At 47.8% G+C, this 20,060-nt stretch overlaps 1 protein-coding gene across 1 annotated transcript in view; it reads left to right on the top strand.

Moving 5' to 3' along the window:
* LOC147706522 (alpha-2-macroglobulin-like protein 1) overlaps positions 1-20,060 on the top strand; it is a 290,022-nt gene that overhangs the window by 145,581 nt on the left and 124,381 nt on the right. Inside the window, exons 14-17 of the mRNA XM_086932987.1 lie at positions 191-336; positions 3,516-3,665; positions 5,291-5,491; positions 18,365-18,467. Coding sequence (XP_086789113.1) covers positions 191-336; positions 3,516-3,665; positions 5,291-5,491; positions 18,365-18,467 — 600 coding nt within the window. The remainder of the gene's footprint in view (positions 1-190; positions 337-3,515; positions 3,666-5,290; positions 5,492-18,364; positions 18,468-20,060) is intronic.

The raw sequence follows: 20,060 nt of genomic DNA, 5'->3' as shown, positions 1-20,060 counted from the left end.
TCCAATGCCACACAGTTAGTTTCAGGCCCAAGGCAGTGCCTTGCATCAGATTACTGCCAGCTGCAGGGAACCATCTATGTAGGGGTACCCCACGGTGCCTTCCAAGTGGTTTCTTGCTTGTTTGTGATTTACCTGTGACTCCTTTTTCCTTCCTAACCACTCCTAATCTAATTTGCTCTACTTCTTGCAGTCATGAAGGGCACCCACTACATCCCGCTCACAGTCACAGTAGAAATCGCCCCATTGGCTAAGATGTTGCTTGTTGCCATCCTGGCCAATGGAACTTTGATGAGCGACACAGCAGAGTTCCATGTGCACAAGTGCTTCAAGAACAAGGTAAGAGCTGGAAACCAATAGCGTGGGAGACCACAAGTGGGGCACTCGCCGCTTGCCTCTTTCTCTGACTCGTCTATATGTTATATCACTCCCTCCTTCTCTGCTCTTCCTCTCTCTGTTGTAGTCTCTTCCTCTATCTCTTTGTCTCCTGTCTTTTTCACTTCCTCTCTTTCTCTATTTTTAGCACATTTGCCCCTGACTCAATCCCTCTTCTTCTGCTTGTCTGAATCAATGCTCTCCTCTCACTTCATCATCAGAATTGTATCAGGTCCAGATCCTTAAACCATTCAGATTACAATCCAATACATACATAAAAAACTTAAACAATCATTATAATTGCAGTTACAATACTACACCAAAACATACAGATATTTCTTTCAAACTGAGTGCATTACTAGGAACTCTGTTAGTGGACACATTGATAAAGTGGATGCCTCCACAATTCCTAGATGTAAAAGGCTTAATGTACAGATCTTGACATGGTCAGCTGTCGAATCGAAAGCCTCTCGCGGCACTCCACCACCATTGTATGTTCTTTATGGCCTTTTATCTTCCTTTCCAGGGCCTTAGAATCACAAGCTCAAGAGGAGGTAATGTCCATGTTTTTGTTGGTGGCCTCTTCAGACAGAACTCCAAACACTGCAAGAGTGGGGTAGAACCCAAAGTGAGCAGTGACCCCCTAATGGAAGGTCGCTACTGCCCTCCTGCCAATGGGCAGACTGACCAAGATGGCTGCAGTAAAATGCTGTGCAGGGGCAAATGTTTCTCCACTTTATAGGTTTGTGGAAGAAATGAAAACAATGGGACTGCTCAGTATTCAGCTGTAGCATAAGTGCATAGGCCATACCAGCAGACCCACTTTCAGGACAGCGATTCCGCCAGGTCACTGGAGATCCCAAAATAAAGCAAGCAGATCACGGTGAAGTACACGGGGAGGCAGGGATTCCACTGACCGGATAGTTTGGCAGGCCAACTTCCTCACCTTAAATAACTTAATTTATACATTGTGTTCTTTAGGCTTAATTTAAGGTCACCTTTGTCCCAGATTCCAGTAACCCCTATTCAAACCATAAAGTCAGTGCTTAACTTGAGCAGGTGGTAGCAGGAGCGGCCCACCAACGCTCATTTTTGGAGATCAGCACTTGTTTTTCCTCAACTGACTTTGTTCCAGAGCAAGAGAGAGAAAAACACAAAAGGGGGATAAAAAGGAAGAAAACTGTGAGAAAGGAAGAAAGCTGGGATGAAAAAAAACCTGCCAGAGGGCAATAGAGAGGCGAGGAGTGTTCGTTGGTGGATTAAAGAGGTATGAGGTGGAATCAAGACTACGCAGGTATGCGGCACCCTTACCCTCGATAATGCCAGCCATGGGCTTCTGAGCAGAACTTTGGGCTCTGAACATATTCTTTTACAAATTAAGCATTGCATGAAGGAATGTGTCCAGTGATTCCACTGAGTGTGAGGCTTATTGGGTGTATTTGTTGTTTTGCAAAGTAAATGCTCTGCAGCATTGGCCCTTGCTCCTGAGCTACTCGCTATGGGTTGGAAGGAACTCACAGAAATACTTTCATAGCATTTCTCCTTTGAAGTCCTAGTTACTAGGACACCTGAGTTTTGTTACAAGTGACCTACATGAACAGAGGATACTTTTTTGTCTGTGAGTGAGTTGCTAGTAGGTAAATTCTATTTCAGTATACCAGCAGCAGTAGGGTGCTCCCCCGCCCCCATTCCGCATGCCGGCTAAAAGTATTTTCCTATATTTAACGTGGACCATGGCAGGGCTCAAAAATACTGTGTCAAAAACTACTATGATAAAATCTAAGGCAATATCCAACATTAGAAGGTGTTAGCTGTTGTTCTGACAAGACATTAACTTCTAATAAGTGTTATATGATTGTGACATACTCTGTGTACTGTTATGCTCCATAAGCACCTCCTAGATTACCACTAAACCACTCACCCTCACTACCCAACGGCGACAAGACTAGAATCAGAGCCTTTGGCACTTTTTGAGCTAGCAGTAAAATAATTAACTTAAGAAATGCTAAGTAAGGACAGAGTGCTCTAAGACGCGGAGTAAAGGACTTGTTTTGATGCCCTCGTTGTGATAGCCATGCAAAGATGTGGGTTCTGTGCTCGCTGTGCCAAGCTACTCCTGGCTGATGAATCTTAATAAGGGTGAAACCAGTCATGGGTTGCTTGCAAACCCTGTCCCGGGAGAACCTGTCCTGGCAGTTCGGGCTGGACTGTTCCTATTGCAGCAGGGTCAGGACTGATTTGCATATGGCTAGGTCCTTACTCAGCCGGAATGGTCGGACAAAAACAGTGGACTGGAGTGCAGCTCCGAGCAATCGCCAGTGGCTGAGATGAATGCAAGGATTCCATCCAGCACCTTGTTGTTACAGTTACCAGCTATCCTGAGTATTCTTTCATTCCGATTCACTTGGGATGGTACCAGAATATCGAATCTTTAATATTGTGCAACCATAATATGGTAGCAAAAATATCTACGACCAAAATATCAACAAGGCAGGCATATATAGGGAAGTATATGATGACTGTACTTACCTGCACATCTGTGTACCTTGATGATATGTGTACTGTCAAGGTATGCAGATGTGGGGGTCACGAATAGTGAATCTATTCCTACATGTATTCACTTACCTTCTCAATATTTTGGTTGCTGATATTATGGTGGAAGGAAATATAAAAGTCAATACTCTGACATAAAGTCCTGTATTTAAGCAACACTTGAATGTTTTCTGCCTCTCTTTCACTCTCCTTTACTCACTCAATGTAAAATCAAACTTTAGCTCTCTGCTATATGCCTTCAACTCCAGTTTGACACCTTTCCTCTCTTCTTCACCACTGATATGGCCCGTCCACTAACCTATATTGTATGTCTATTTCATTTTCTGTCTCTTTCTTTCTAGTTCTTTCTTTCTCTGTTTCTGTACTTTCCAACAATGCTGCTCTGACTTTTTTCTCTGCTCTTTTTATGTCTTCCCTTCATGTTTCTCATTCTCAGCTTATCTTTATTGTCTTTCATCTGTCCCTCAATTCTGATACTAATCGCTTTCTCTTCATGCTCTGTCTTCAAACTCATCCTAACTGAAGAAGTCTGCTTTGAACTTTCACCTGCATTCTCTGTCCCTACTAACCCAACACCCTCCCTGTTTCAGGCACAGCTGGGTTTTTCCACCTCTCAAGTTCTCCCAGGAGATGGGGTCCGTCTTCAGCTCCAGGCAGCACCAGGATCTTTGTGCGGTGTCCGCATTGTAGATGAGAGCGTCACATCCGTGCGGCCTGAGGCGGAGCTTAGCGCGGACAGTGTGAGTCATGTGACCCCTTTGTATCTGCAGGAATAGCCATTTAGAGTTACAAGATGAAACGAGAGCCCCATCTTTGGTTTCCTACCAGAACATCAAGATTTAAACACTGACCTGCCAAATAATTGTTTCCAAAAATATTGACTATCACAATATCATGTACCTAAATATAGATTTTCTATCCTTAAATCCACGTACGTCCTTTACAATATACAGTTATGAATAGTAAATCTATACGCACACTGTGTATAGGGTTGTCACCTTTCCTACAGTGGGGTAAAGAAACTTGTCCTCCCATGGCAAAGGACATAGAGGGGGCTCCCCAACGTTCTGGACCCAGTCAGGAGCTCTGTCACTGCCTGTGCCCAACGCCAGAGGGGTCCCCCTGGAGTTTGACCTCCCTTCCTCTCCCACCGCAGGGGATAATTTTACGCCTTTGCTTTCCTAGAGAAAAAATACCGCCCACCGGTTCATGTTTCAAGATTCTACAGAGACCTTTAGCGCATGTGTAGGTACTTCACAGGTTTCACATGGCATCTTCCACCTATGCCACTCACTTTTTCACTCACGTGGTCCTGAAGAAAACCCTTCCGATTTTTAAACTAGCTGAAACATGTAGACCGCAACACATAGTCAACTAACCGATATAATCTCCTGATAGTTGCACCACATATATTTCTTTTAATCATATCCTGAGCCGCCAATATTAAAGTCTAAAGGCAAGGATTCTCAGGGGTATTTTTAACCTAACCAATTCACGTCATATCACACAACACCCGCTCCGCTGTAGTCAGGCGTCATAGCACAACCGGGGGCACTCGGCCACCCGGTTGGGACCCCAATGATGAAGCATGACACCAAACAGGTTGGTGTGTGAGGGGTCTCTTAAGAACCCCTAATGGGTCCATGTTCTTAGCACACATAGTGATTGTAATACATACACTTAGTGGGTCTGTCCACATTGTTTAAGTATATATTTAAATACCAGTCATGCTGGTACAAAACTGTCCACGAGTTAACTCTAAATGAATATATTTACATTCACAATATATTGGTTGCCGGGCTGAACATCACTGCAGCCCATTGAATGAGATGTCGTCAAATCAGTTGTTTACAAACTGAACATTCAGAGACTTTTTTGAGCCATCAACTCCACCCCCTCACCCACGCCAGAGCTGCCAACTGTCCAGTTTTTGCCGGGATAGTCCCGGCAAGTTGGAGACTGTCCCGGGTAAGTTACTATCTCGGTACAGTCCTGGCATGCCTGTGTTGGCACATAATTGGCAAATCACTTTCCTTTGCCCGATCTGCAGATTGCTTACTATAAAATGTGATATTTGTCCTGTGTGTATCAAAAACCTCCTGTGGAGTATTTTCGTCAGGAATCCAACAGATGGCACTCCCGTATTTTGTTTTGAAATGTTATCAACATCTTGCTGTACTTTTCTTAATCCTTCCTGATATCACAAGAGCCAAAAGTGAGCCTTAAATTATGCTAATTATGTGGGTTGGGCGGCGCTTTGGGCAGCGGGTGTGGAAGATTTTCAAGTAAGTAATTGATAGCTGAGCTGCAAAGTGTCTCTGGTATTTTTATTTTTTTTAAATTTTGGCAACTATGCCACTTCCAGGTGTACTGGTTGCTTGCCTCCTCGAACCCAGTGGGGTACCCTTTTCCGGTGGAAGAGTGGGACCCTCCGTGTGAGAGACCCCGCTTCTGGAAGCGCTCACTTCCGGTGCAGGCTGACGCATCCGGCCACAAGATTCGGAAACGCTTCGCTCCATGGGGGGCGCCGCCCGACAACCAGATCGATGTCTTCAGCCGGTTAAAGGTGCGTTTGTTTCACTCATTTTATCCAGGGCCATCATCCAACTATTTCAAGTTCAAGATAAGTTTATTGAAATAAAGGAATATTTTGATACAAAGAATACAATAGCAATAAAGTTAAAGTATTACACACTAACTATTTCAACTGGACGATCTAAAGAAAAGTCTTCAGACGCTCCAATATAAATTCGATTATAAGTAGTTTTTCCGTTGTCTGTACTGGAATAGCTGAGGAATCTGCTCTCCCTGCTGGCAGCCCTTTAATGTGTGTGATCCGATCCATTCATTGGTTGTAGTGTATGTATGATGGTGTTTTTCAACTCCCTCTCCTGATTTTAAATACATTCGGTGTGTAATGAGCGCCCTCTAGTGCCTAGAATGAAAACGGACTAATGCTGCTTTAGCGGCCAAAAAAGTATATTTGTGAGTGGCGGGCTCCCTCTGGTGGTTGAGATGCTGTATCGTTGTGTGCTAAGAACTCGTGATTTGAATGTATTACTGTGAAGATGACCTATACATGTTTACACGCACAGCAGTACACTTTTGTGATGTTCCCTTTGCATTGCATATTTGCATTTTGCATTTGGAAAACTTGTTATACATTTATGCTACTTCACACCAGCCCATGCCAAGTCCTGCTATTGCTTAAAGGTTCTAGTCCCCAAAGGTAGCATCTGAGCACTAGAAAAGGGGTCTGCACTCAAGTTCATTGAGTTAGCCATCGGATACGTGTGGCCTATTAGTCTGGTGCCTGACAACACCAATGTCTAGGAAAGAGGTTAGGGGCGTCACTTTGTTCAAGTAGTGTCACTGAGGATAGGATGGCCTCACGGCCAGAGCTGCTGACTGTCGAGTCCTAAGCTAGCAGCGCTGCGCAGGTGGCGGTGCGCGCAATAAAGGACTCAGGACACGCTGTTGGTCTCCACGTGGTCCGGACTAACTCCGTGGCCCCGCCTCTCTTTATTTAAAGCATGCGCGACCGTGACGTATCACGGCTGCGTTAACGCACTAATGCGTACGTGACAACTCGCCTGTACGCAGGCGGCTTCTCGAACATTACATCCCTTTCAACCTTTATTGAAATTCAAAATTCAAAACAACACTATGAAAAACAGCCCAGTGCAATAGTTTTGGCAGTTCAAAATATAGTTCTCAATAACCTCAGGCATGGTAAAACAAAAGTCAAAATGGCCGGCAGGCCTGTTACCAGTTTGCGTTGCAGATACCGCCATCTCAGCCCTCAGCGAAGTCAGCCAGTTGTGAAGAGGGCGCGGGGTTTCTTCTCAGCCTATAGCCCGCAGCTTCTCCCCGGAACAGGACCCTTCGGGGTACACTCGAAGGGGCCGGGGCTGACGGCGAAAACTCTCCGGGAGTCTGATGGTTGGCGGTTCTCTCGACCTCTGGACTCGGAGGACTTGTCTCGGCCTGTTCCATCAAGTCTCTTGGCGCAGCCGATGATGCTGGGGGGCTGAGTGTGGAAGGATTAGGCCTCGGGGAGTCCTGTCCCTGGCGCTCTCCGGCAGGGGCGGCCGCTCGCTTGAAGAATGAAACGTTCCTGGTGACGCTTTCGCCATCTCACTGTGCAGTTATCATTGTGCCTGACCGACGAGTGACGGTCCACGGTCGAGGCTCAAAGGGGAGTCGGAACTTGCTCCCTGGGAAACGGTCCTGCACGTAGACTCTGTCTCGTTCCTTGATCGGGGAGTCCCTACCCCGGCGCCTGACGCTGGCATGTTCGTTGGAGCGCTTCCGGTTGGCCTGGGCCAGATGTGGGTCTGCTCTCGTGGGAGTCCATGTGCGGTGGTGAGGAATGGTATCCCGGACTATCCGGCCCATGGTGGAGGGTCCTGGGGCCGCGGTGGTGGTGCGGTGAGGCGTGAGTCTGTATTCTCGTAGAAAAGTATACAGGGCCCTCTCGACTGATGTTTCCTCTGCTTGGGCAATCCGTATTACTTTATTTAGGGTCCTCATAAATCGTTCCACTTCACCGTTGGCCTGTGGCCATCTGGGGGTGACTTTCCGGTGGTGGATTCCCCACTCGTGGAGGTAGTCCGCAAATTCCTGGCTCTGGAATGGGGGCCCGTTGTCCGTTTTCATTTGTTCAAAGATTCCGTGGGTGGCAATTATTTTCTCTAGTTTGGTGATCACTTCCTTGGCGGTCAGCGAAGATACAATTTCAACCTCAGGGTATCTTGTGAGGTCGTCAATGACGACTAGCATGTGGCGACCGTCGGGAAGGTGGCCAAAGTCAACACTTACTCGCTCCCAGGGCTCTGTCGGTTCATCTTCGGTGATTGATGACTGGTGCCGGGGTATCCGCTGGGCCTGCTGCCTGGCACCAGTGGCATGCTCTCACCCACTGCTCAACTTTCTCGTCCATTCCGGGGAACCATACCTTCGCTCGGAGCCTGCTCTTCGTCTTCACGATGCCCTGATGGCCCCGATGGGCGAGTTCTACAGCCTGTTGGGATAGGCTTGCTGGCATGACGATCCTGGGTCCCCTGAGGAGACACCCCTGGGAATCTACAGACAGTTCATCCTTCACTCGGAGGATAGCCTCGAGGGTTCCTCGTGCCTCCGGGGTTCGTCGACTCAGAGAGCTGGCAAGGGACTTCCAGTCATTACTTCTGGTCGCTTCGATGACCAGTTGGAGGGGTTCGTCGCTGCGGGTCGCGGCCACGATTTGATCGAGGCTAATGGGCAATGGCCTAGACCGTTCCAGAATGTTCCTGACGTACTCTTCCGTGTCTTCGGCGTCTTCTCTTTCTTGGGTGGTGGCTGCCCTGGGATGCCGGGACAAGTAGTCCGCCGGGTTGTTCACTCCGGGCTTGAATTCGAGCCGGTAGTCATACTCCTGGAGCTGCAGGATCCATTTTTCGATCCGCGGGGGAGGCTTGGATACTGAGCCTCTGAACAGGGGAAGCAGGGGTTTATGGTCCGTGAATACGGTAAAAGGATGACCGTATACATACACATGAAAGTGTCGGCACGCCCAATGAATCGCGATGGCCTCTCTTTCGATTTGCGAGTACCTCTGTTCAGTCTCTGTGAGGGAGCGGCTCGCGTAGGCTATCGGCACCCAGTTTTCCCCATTCCGACTCTGGGTCAGTACAGCCCGAGCCCGTGAGGGCTGGCGTCTACGGCAATGTTCGTTGACTTCGTTGGGTCGAAGTAGGACAGGGTGGTGTCTGCGGACAGGGCGACTTTGGTGTTCTGGAACGCCAGCTCTTGTTCCTCTCCCCAGTGCCAAGGAGTGGTGGTCTTCGTGAGTTCCCTTAGCGGTCTGGTGATGTTAGAGAGATCGGGGATGAACCTCCCACAGAAATTTACCATCCCCAGGAAGCTTCGTACCTCTGACATGTTGGTGGGGGCCGGTGCGGGCTGTACGTCCTTCACTTTCTTGGGGTCTGGGGCTACGCCTCTGTCGGAGAAAGTGTAGCCAAAGAAGCTGGTTGTGTTTCTCAGGAATTGGCATTTTTCATGATGGAGGGTGAGCCCTGAATCTCGGATTCTCTGTAACACACTCCTGAGTCTTCGGTGGTGCTCCTCGATAGTGTCCGCGTAGATCAGGAGGTCGTCGCTGACATTGAGAACCCCGGTTATTCCGCTCAGCACTTCTCGGATGGTGTTTTGAAACACTTCTGCCGCACTCGAAATCCCAAAATTGAGTCGTCGGTATCGTCTTAGCCCAACATGAGTGGAGAACGTCGTGATGTATCTGGAGTCGGGGTGTAGGGGCAGTTGGTGATAGCCCGATCTCAAGTCGACCTTAGAAAACCATTTCGCTCCGTTCAGTTCTCCTAATATATCATCTATTGTGGGCGTTAGATGTCTTTCTCGTTTAACCGCAGCGTTGGGCAGACGCATGTCTACGCAGATGCGTACTTGGCCTGGTTGCTTGGGTTTTCGCGCCACTACGATCGGCGACACCCAGGGGGTGGGGCCGCTGACCTTCTCGATGATTCCTTGCTTTTCGAGGCTCTCTAGCTCCTGTTCAACCTTCTTCCGGTGGCGTAGTGCTACTGGCTGTACGGACTTGTCGATATGTAGGGACACCTCCTTCCCCTTGAGACACCCAATGCCTTTGAAGACATCGTCGAACTCCTCGATGATGTTTTCGAGTTCTTCCTCTAGGACAGCCATAGCGAAAGATATGAGATGAAGTTCTTCCGCTGTTTGGCCACTCAGCAGCATTCCGCTACCTTCCTTGGTGACATAGATCGTGGATGACGCTTTTCTGTCCTTGTGGTGAATGTCTGATTGGAAACATCCTACCAGTGGAATGGGGTCTTTTTGGCCATAAGCGAAAACCCGGATTCTCGCGGGTTGCAGGCAAGGTTTGTCCCGCAGTTGAGCGTAGACATTGGCAGCCATGAGTTCGATTGACGCACCAGTATCGATGGTCGCCCGCACTTCTTGATTCAGAATGTTTATTCTGCACTTCGGTAGCCGTCGGTTCTTTTTGTGTGGATGGCTGATCGCGAGCACATAGTGAACCGGGTAGCTCGAGTTGTCCTCGTCCATGTCCTCATCTTCCGGCCTTTCTTGCACCGTGTGGGCCGTCTTCGATTTGAGTTTGGACGACCTGCACACCGAGGCAAAATGGTTTATGCGTCCGCATGATCCGCATTTTCTCCCGCGGGCCGGGCAGACTTGTGCCCTATGAGGTACGCCCCCACAGTATCCACAGTCCTTCGGGCGGTCTTGAGGCCTACTTTTCCTTGTGGGGCGTTGTTTGGGCCGCACTGCGTTGACGTGTTCAGCCATGTGCACTTGTTCCGTTTTCGCGGGCCTGTGCAGAGCTGCCTCCATGTGGGACTCTCTCGCTTGTGAGAGTTCCTTTGAGCGTCCCAGCTTGAGGATGTCCACCAGTGGCTTGCCGTCCTCTTGGAGGATCTTTACCCTTAATTCTGACGAGTAGCATCCCTGAATAATCTGTCCCCGGATCTCCTCTTGCTCATCTCTGAATCCGCACGTGCTCGCCAGTTCTTTGAGGCGGCCACGGAAGGCGTCGAGTGATTCCTCTGCTTCCTGTCGTGCTTGCCGAAAGATGAACCGCTCATAGTCTTTACTTTGCATCGGCTCAAAGTGGGCATTGAGCGCGTTGAGGAGGGTGACGTAAGTGTGAGGGGTGGCTTCCGTCAGAGTCTTGTAGATACGATGGATATCCTTCCCACCGAGGTGTAAGAGTAGCGCCCTGCGCCTCTCCCTGGCAGTGCCGGCGCCCTCGAAGTAGAAGTGCAGCCTCTCGACCCAGTCCTTCCACCGTGGGGCAAGGGCCGCCGGTGCACCATCAACAGAGAAGGGCTCGATGGGCGGAATGGACGTCATGGTGGGCGTAGGCAAGGCGAAGAATCACACTCTGGCGGGGTGCAGGATGCCGGGCCGGCGGTCAAGGACGAAGTATGGTGTGCGGCACCACGTGGGTTCGTCAGATCCTCGTCGCCATTGTCGAGTCCTAAGCTAGCAGCGCTGCGCAGGTGGTGGTGCGTGCAATAAAGGACTCAGGACACGCTGTTGGTCTCCGCGTGGTCCGGACTAACTCCGTGGCCCCGCCTCTCTTTATTTAAAGCATGCGCGACCGTGACGTATCACGGCTGCGTTAACGCACTAATGCGTACGTGACAACTCGCCTGTACGCAGGCGGCTTCTCGAACATTACACTGACCTTGGAGTTGGGGGACCAGACCAGTTTCGAGTCTCGGCGTCAGCTCAACATCCTGTGATTTTGGACACATCATTTAATCTCCCCTGTGCCTACCAAAAGTGAATGTGTCCTGGAGTTACTTAATGGTGCTCATGTAAGCGCTCCAATACCTTCGGGTCGAGTTCGCGTTATGTAAATCTGCACAAAAAAAGAACCCTCCAATGGGATAGCCTAGACCCCTGACATGGGATATTGATCTAACATCACCTCCTACCAGAACGTGGGAGAGGAGGCCAACCTATGGTGGGTTCTGCTAATGGCTGGAATACAATAGTGGTTCCTTTGAATGTATGACGTTACAACGCATACATTTACAACGCATGCACTTACAACACAGTTTTTACATCGCAACATCTACTACAACGCATTCCATTACATCGCATATTACCTTTACAACGCATACCATTACAATGCATACCATTACAATGCATTTAAGGCAAGTATTGGATAGTGTAGGGGTAGAAATTACTATTCTAACTCCAGGGGGTGCAACAGTAGGGTAAGTGTTAGATAGTGTAGGGGTAAAAATTACTATTCTAACTCCAGGGGGTACAACAGTAGGAAAAGTTTGGATAGTGTAGGGGTTAAAAATTACTATTCTAACTTCAATGGTATGGGTTGTAATGGTATGCGTTGTAATCCCTGCGTTGTAAAGGATGTTGTGATGTAATGCCTGAGTTGTAAGTGTAGTTGGATGTAATGGTTGCATTGTAAAGGTTGTTTCCCGGTTCCTGCTGAGGTCAATGAAGTTTTTATTTAAGAATCTGACTTTAAATAATTAGTCACGGAAGAAACCAACACCTTCTTTATGGACATCGATATCCCCTCCGACCCCATGACATCTCTTCTCTGCCCCATTTCCCCCTCCCTTCTGCGCTCTTCCTCTGATTATCTCTCATATTGGTGTTTATGTAGAAATGTTGATACTGACGGGTGTGGATGCCCCCTTGCCAGTCCTGCCACCAATTATTCTGTGCCTCAGGCAATCACCCTCACTGCCTCGATTCAGGAAGGACCTGGCTCTTTGACGGAACTGCAGACCCCCCGCGCCTTGAGACCATTAGGGGTGATTAGCCACGCTCTATAACCCTGATTGATTGATTAATTGTGCCTCTGTGTCTGGAAGTAAGGACCAGGTTTACTAATGTCCAGATTGACATAGCAGCTGTTGTGCAAGGGTGCCTGCGCCGGCGCATGGCTGCAGTTTGTGCGCCAGCGCAGGGGGAAGCACAGAGATGCAACATATTCTTGTAAATATGTCGCATTCATGTGCTTCGGAAGTGCTGCAGCGTGGCGCAGCCAAAGGGCTTGCGGTGCCGCGCTGCGGCACTTCCTTGTAGATCTGCCCCTATGTACCCGTGGCAACATTTTCACAATGAGGAGAGCTTCCATGCAGAGAAATAGTCAGACTTGAAGGGAGTCTGCAGTTTCTAGGAATCAGAAAGTAATGGTAGAACTTACTCAATATAGAGGGCAGGCAGTTCTGTGTCATGGAGGATGCTGGTCATAAAGGAAATAAATGTGCATTGCAGGCTGGGAATGCTAGGAAGTTTTTGAACACCTACAAACTCCATTTTCTGTGGGAAATCAAAAAACATTTTCTGACCCCTTCCAACGTGGACATTTGAAGATTTACTCCTGCCAAGAACATGAGTGAATATCTTCCCAGGTTTGAAAGGGCAAGGGATCCCTTTCGAATTGGTAGGAGTTGTTATTTTCAAGGCAGAAAAACATTTCCCTCTGAAGTTAAAAAGAGGAAGGTGTTGGAAACTTTTGGTTATAATTGTGAAAATAGAGATGTGGATATTTTCACACACTAAAAAGGGAATTACAACATTTTTTCAAGATTATGCCTGGAAAACTGGGACTCGTTGAGGCTCCAAGTATAACCGTGGTAGCATTTTGTAATTTGCACAGTCAGAAATCTGCAATCAAGTGATGTGGGAAACCAGCAGTTGCAGGTGTCCAACTGTTGTTATGAATGTCTCTTAAGCATTTTGGGCAACTATTTGTTTTCAATGATTTTTTGAGTGTATTTAAAAGTTAACATTTTTCTGTATTTTTTTTACGTGAAAACTGACTGAAAATCTAAAACTAAAAACCACTTACTCTATCTTCACAGGTTATATTATATACATGAACATATTTACTGAAACGTTTCCAATTTAAACCATTCATTAAAGCAAAACACAATAAGTTGCTTTGGGGGAGTTTTATACCTTTCATTTTGTTGGCAGTGCTTGGTCTTTCAATTTTAAAAAAGCCTCAACAGAGTTAACATAGATGGAGACACTAGGGCCCAATTCATAAAGGTAAAGTTAGACCAAGGGTCTAACTTTACTACTTTTCAATATTCACAAAGGTAAGTTACTACTATTGACTTTACTACTCGTAATTTTACTAGTATTACATTTACGAGTAGTAGGTTTGCTAGTAGTAAAGTTACTAGTAGTAACTTATCTTTGTGAATAATGAAAAGTAGTAAATTTAGACTTTTGATTTAACTTTACCTTTGTGAATCGAGCTCTCAGAGGAAACTAGTTTTAGTTCCTCTCCTTCATATATCTTGAAGAAAGCCAATAACCCCGGTAAGGCATTGGAGTGATGGCTGAAACATGTTGACCAAGGAATACCCAGTTTACTAGGTTCCTCTTTGAGTGTCCCCACCTATTTGTATTCTTGTCAGGGAGCCCCTAACAATAAACTAAACCTTTGGGACACCTCACACAATTGTAACTTCAGGATCCCCATTACAATCAAGGAGCTTCGTTGGGTTCGGAAGCCGAGCCGGTCCAGGTGTACTAGGCGTCTGGATGAGGACTCAGTGATGAAGCGTGCCACTGGGAGCCCCAGGGAGGCAGAGTCCTTTCAAATACCTTAGGAAGTTCCCTTGGGAGAGATGCAAGAGAGGTATAGATAAATCATTCCAACAAACCTACAGAAAACTGTGGTGTCAGCCTTAGTGTTATCAAAACTCGATTACTGCAATGGGCTTCTGGTTGGAGTAAACAAATCGGTTCTAACTAAGCTACAGGTACTCCAGAACTCCGCCGCAAGACTGCCCTTTGGATTAGTCAAACATACATGTCAAGTCAAGTCAGAGAATTTATATAGCGCACTACATACCCAGAGGGTCCCAAGGCGCTTAGAGAGGAGAGGAGGATTATTTGTCAAATATCCACGTTTTAAGTTGCTTTCTGAATGCTAGGTGGTTCTGGGTAAGGCGAAGGTAAGCGGGGAGTGAGTTCCAAGTTTTAGCGGCCAGGTATGAGAAGGATCTGCCTCCCATGGTGGTCTTGTTGATGCGAGGTACAGTGGCGAGGGCTTGGCTGGAAGAACGTAGTTGGCGGGACGGGGTGTAGAAGGACAGTCGTGAGTTGAGGCATTCTGGTCCGATGTCGTAGAGTGATTTGTGTGCGTGGGTTAGCAGTCGGAAAGTGATCCTCTTATTGACGGGTAGCCAGTGGAGGTCTTTAAGGTGACCGGAGATGTGTTCGTTGCGTGGGATGTCTAATATGATCCTGGCTGAGGCGTTTTGGATTCGTTGGAGTTTCTTCTGGAGTTTCGCGGTAGTGCCTGCGTAGAGTGTGTTTCCGTAGTCCAGTCGGCTCGTGACCAGAGCATGGGTGACCGTTTTCCTTGTTTCGGTGGGGATCCAGCGAAATGTTTTTCTAAGCATGCGAAGAATGTTGAAGCAGGAAGAGGATACGGCGCTGACTTGTTTATTCATTGAGAGTGAGGAGTCCAGGATGATGCCCAAGTTTCGTGCGTGGTCTGTCGGGGTGGGTGCCTTTCCGAGGGCTTCCGGCCACCATGAGTCGTCCCATGCAGAGGGGGAAGTACCTAGGATGAGGACTTCTGTTTTGTCTGAGTTCAGTTTCAGACGGCTTTGTTTCATCCATTCGGCAACTTCTTTCATTCCTTCGTGTAGGTTAGTTTTGGCGGTGCTGGGGTCATTGGTGAGAGAGAGGATAAGTTGAGTGTCATCCGCGTAAGAGATGATGTTGAGGTTGTGTTGGCGTGCGATGGTCGCGAGGGGGCTCATGTATACGTTGAAGAGGGTGGGGCTGAGTGAGGAACCTTGAGGTACTCCACAGATGACTTCGGTGGCTTCGGACTTGAATGGTGGGAGGCGGACTTTCTGAGTTCTTCCTGTGAGGAATGAGGTGATCCATTCAAGTGCTTTTCCTTGGATTCCGATGTTATTGAGGCGTTGTAAAAGGGTGCTGTGGCAGACTGTGTCGAATGCTGCCGAGAGGTCGAGGAGGATGAGGGCGACTGTGTCTCCATTGTCCAGTAAAGTTCGAATGTCGTCTGTTGCTGCGATGAGGGCGGTCTCAGTGCTGTGTTTTGCTCGGAAGCCAGATTGTGAGGAGTCGAGGGATTTGTTGGCTTCGAGGAAGGCGGCGAGCTGGTTGTTGACAGCTTTCTCGATGACTTTGGCCGGGAATGGAAGGAGCGAGATGGGGCGGTAATTTTTGAGTTCGGTGGGGTCCGCTGTGGGTTTCTTCAGGAGGGCGGTGAGTTCAGCGTGTTTCCAGTCTTCCGGGAAGGTGGCGGAGTTGAGGGAGCTGTTGATGACGTCTCGGAGGTGCGGTGCTATGATGGAGTCTGCTTTGTTGAAGATGTGGTGAGGACATGGGTCTGTGGGGGATCCTGAGTGGATGGAATTCATCAGGCGGATTGTGTCCTCAGTGGAGATTGGGTTCCAGTCGTTAAGGGTGTTCACGGGGGGAGAATGTTCAGCAGATGGTTGGGTGGGTTGGTCTCCGGGATGGTTGTCGAAGCTGTTGTGGATGTCTGCAATCTTGTTGTGGAAGAAAGAGGCTAGGGAGTCGCAGAGGGCTTGAGAGGGGGTGATGTCGTTGGAGTTGGCCGAGGGATTGGCAAATTCCTTGACGATGTTGAAAAGTTCCTTGCTGTTGTGGGCGTTGTTGTCTAGTCGATCCTTGAATGCTGTTTTCTTGGCCTTTCGGATTAGTTGGTGGTGAGTGCGGGTGGCGTTTTTGAAGGCGTCCTTGGTGTTAGTAGTTGGGTCTTTTTTCCAGGCCTTTTCGAGGGAGCGGCAGAGTTTCTTGGACTTCTTAAGGTCATCGTTAAACCATGAGGCCTTTTTGTTGGCAGGTTTGTTTTGACGTTTCTTCAGTGGTGCTAAGGTGTCGGCGGTGTTGGATAACCATAGGGTGAGGTTGGCGGCGGCTTCGTTTGCGTTAGAAGAGTGGGCTGGGGTGTTTAGAAGGAGCGATGCGGAGATCTGGTCCGTGGTGATTTTGTTCCAGTTTCTTTGCAGAGTTGGTTGGAGGTGGTTGGTGGGTTTTGGTTTGTTGTAGGTGAAGTGAACGCAGCTGTGGTCAGTCCAGAGGAGCTCCGTGGTGTGGCTGAAGGAGACATGGTTGCTGGAGGTGAAGATGGGGTCGAGTGTGTGACCTGCGATGTGGGTGGGGGATGTGACCAGTTGGTTAAGTCCGAGGTTGGCGAGATTGTCCAAGAGGGTGGTGGTGTTGCGGTCGTTGATCTTTTCAAGGTGAAAATTGAGGTCTCCCAGAAGGATGTAGTCTTTGGAGGGGAGCGCGTGTGGAGTGATGAAGTCCGTGATGTCTTCTCTGAATTTTGCGCGGGGTCCTGGTGGTCTATAGAGGAGGGTGCCTCTGAGTGTGGTCTTGGGGTCGATGTGGATCTGGAAGTGAAGGTGTTCTGAGTTGGTGAGATTGGCGTCAGAGTTGGTTGAGATGCGGATTGACTTCTTAACACTCTACACTGGCTACCCATGGAGAAGCGCATAAGGTTTAAGGCCTTATGCATTGCCTTTAAGGCATTACAAAACTCAGGTCTCAGCTACCTGATAAAGCGCTTTAAGTGGCATATCCCTGGACGAACACTTCGGTCGGCTTCCCTGAAGTTAATTGCCGAGCCCACATTACTTCTTCAGAGATGGGGTGGCAAAAGGTTTGTCAGCATTACGACAAGAGGGTGGAATAAGCTACCATTTGACTTGAGAAATGCCTCTGATCTGCTATCCTTCAGAAAGGGTTTAAACACATGGCTCTTTACTCTGTAACCTTGTGTAAGGATTGGAATTATGACGTTCAGTTTACACTATGTGTCGATTCTTCAAGCGCCTTGACGCCTTTGGGTAGATGTGCGCTATACAAATATGTAAATAAATCATTAAATAAATCACGTGACTGGTTGCCTCCTGTAGTTCTCGATTTGTGGTAATAGGCTGTCATGATCAGTGTTGTGAATGTCAGTGTGAGTGATTGTGATTTATGGTGTTGTGAGTCGTTAAACTGATTGACACTGTGAGTGACTGCGGTAAGCGGCTGTGAAGAATGGAGGTATGGGTGGCTGAGATGAGCAATGTTGGGAGCTGTTATATATTACAGAAGTGCGACAGGAGTTGTTGCGCTCGTGTTCTCGTGTAACGAGCACACGAGCGCAACATTTGTTATTCACGTGTCTAGCTTGTATAATGCAGCCGTGCAGTAACTAAGGAACATGAATCCTAAATGATTCCCGCTTGCTCCACAGCTCCTGGATGTGGATTCAAAACATGGGGGTGTGGATTGGGTGGTCGGGGAATATATACACATGCTGAGGGACGGATGTATGACGTTACAACGCATGCTTTTACCACGCATGCCTTTACAACGCATAGCGCTTAGAGGTGCTGGATAGTGAAAAGATTAATTTTCTATTCCAACTCCAGTCCCCGTGGACACTAGGGAAGGTGTTGGATAGAAAATTAAACTTATTCCCTATCCTAGAGCGCCCCCCAGCGCAATGCGTTGTAATGGTTTGCGTTGTAATGCCTGCGTTGTAATGGTAGTGCGAAGTAAAAGTTTTGTTGTAAAGGTTGTTCACCTGAGGGACCGTTGTATTTATTTGTTGTGTGCTGGACTTACGGCTTGACATGAAAATAAATTAACCTTACTGGATCACGCCCTCTTACAGGAGTGACAGTTTAAAGTGCTGCAGTGAGTGACTTGTTGAGTGATGCACCCATCAAAGTAGTGCCCATGATTGTCTTGCCTTTCTTCCTCATACCTTGCTGAATCTGGTTCCTGCTGCCCCTGATCCCTTTCTTTGCCATATTTTCATTCACAGATTTGGTAACTAGTACAAAGTCCTGGCAACTCATACAGTTATATTTTCTCTATAAAAAAACAGCTTATGGGGTTGAAAGTCATCACAAACTGCGCAATCAAGAAACCGCAGGACTGCAGTGGGGCGTACCCTCCAGTTATGTCTCGAGTCGGCGTCGGTGAAAGTGGTAAGAGCATTCTGTGATAAAAACCTATGTAGAGATCTGAGGCTTCCATGATGACCAGCTCAGGGAGCCAGAGGCCACCTCCTAGGTGTGGGAAGTGTGGCCTGTTTGTGGATCATTACTGATTTGAAGGGAAGAGCACCAAGGTAGGTGTTGTGACTGGGCTGCTGCTGGAAGAGAACTGTCCCTTAGTCTAGGATCACTTAATAATCATAAGGAGGTGAGGACTTAACACCATGGGGGACAAGCAGGGACACTGGAGCATCGTTTGCACATAAGGAAGAGTGGCTCAACCTCCATGGAAGGCAGGTGGTCATTGCATTTGAATAGGAATGTGTGACCTTAACAACAGAGGTGCATTGGGATGTTGCTTGCATATAAGTAAGGGGGGCATTGAGGTATTGCATCCACACAGTGAAGTGTGACCTTCACACAATTGGGCCCTTTGGCAGCTGCTGACACACAGAAAAGACCAACCTTAGTGCCATGAGTGGGCAATGAGTCAATACTTACACATTGGTAAGAAAAACCTTAATACTATTGGGCCACTGGGCCATTGCTTGCACATGGTTAAGAGGGATCATAACACCATGCCGGACATTGAACCATTGCTTGCACATAGGAAAGAGTGATCTTAACACCCTTTGGGACTTGATCCATTGTTTGCACATAGGTAAGAGGGATCTTAACACCATGCCGGCCATTGATCCATTGCTTGCACATCGGTAAGTGGGTCTTAACAGCCTGTGGGTTATTGAACCATTGTTTACACATAGGTAAGAGTGATCTTAACACCATGCCGGACATTGAACCATTGCTTGCACATAGGTAAGAGCGATCTTAACACCATGCCGGACATTGAACCATTGCTTGCACATAGGTAAGAGGGATCTTAACACCATGCCGGACATTGAACCATTGTTTACACATAGGTAAGAGCGATCTTAACACCCTTTGGGACATTGAACCATTGCTTGAACATAGGTAAGAGTGATCTTAACACCCTGTGGGAAATTGATCCATTGTTTGCACATAGGTAAGAGCGATATTAACACCATGCCGGACATTGCACCATTGCTTGCACATAGGTAAGAGGGATCTTAACACCATGCCGGACATTGAACCATTGCTTGCACATAGGTAAGAGGGATCTTAACACCATGCCGGACATTGAACCATTGCTTACACATAGGTAAGAGTGATCTTAACACCCTTTGGGACATTGAACTTATTGCACATAGGTAAGAGTGACCTTAACATCCTGTGGGACATTGAACCATTGCTTGCACATAGGTAAGAGGGATCTTAACACCATGCCGGACATTAAACCACTGCTTGCACATAGTTAAGAGTGATCTTAAGACCGTGCAGGACATTGAACCATTGCTTGCACTTAGGTAAGAGTGATCTTAACACCCTGTGGGACATTGATCCATTGTTTGCACATATGTAAGAGCGATCTTAACACCCTGTGGGACTTGATCCATTGTTTGCACATAGGTAAGAGCGATCTTAACACCATGCTGGACATTGAACCATTGCTTGCACATAGGTAAGAGGGATCTTAACACCATGCCGGCCATTGATCCATTGCTT

This window comes from Lissotriton vulgaris, chromosome 7 (genome assembly GCF_964263255.1).
Source record: "Lissotriton vulgaris chromosome 7, aLisVul1.2, whole genome shotgun sequence".
NCBI lineage: Eukaryota > Metazoa > Chordata > Amphibia > Caudata > Salamandridae > Lissotriton > Lissotriton vulgaris.
This window is presented reverse-complemented; position numbering and strand designations above follow the sequence as displayed.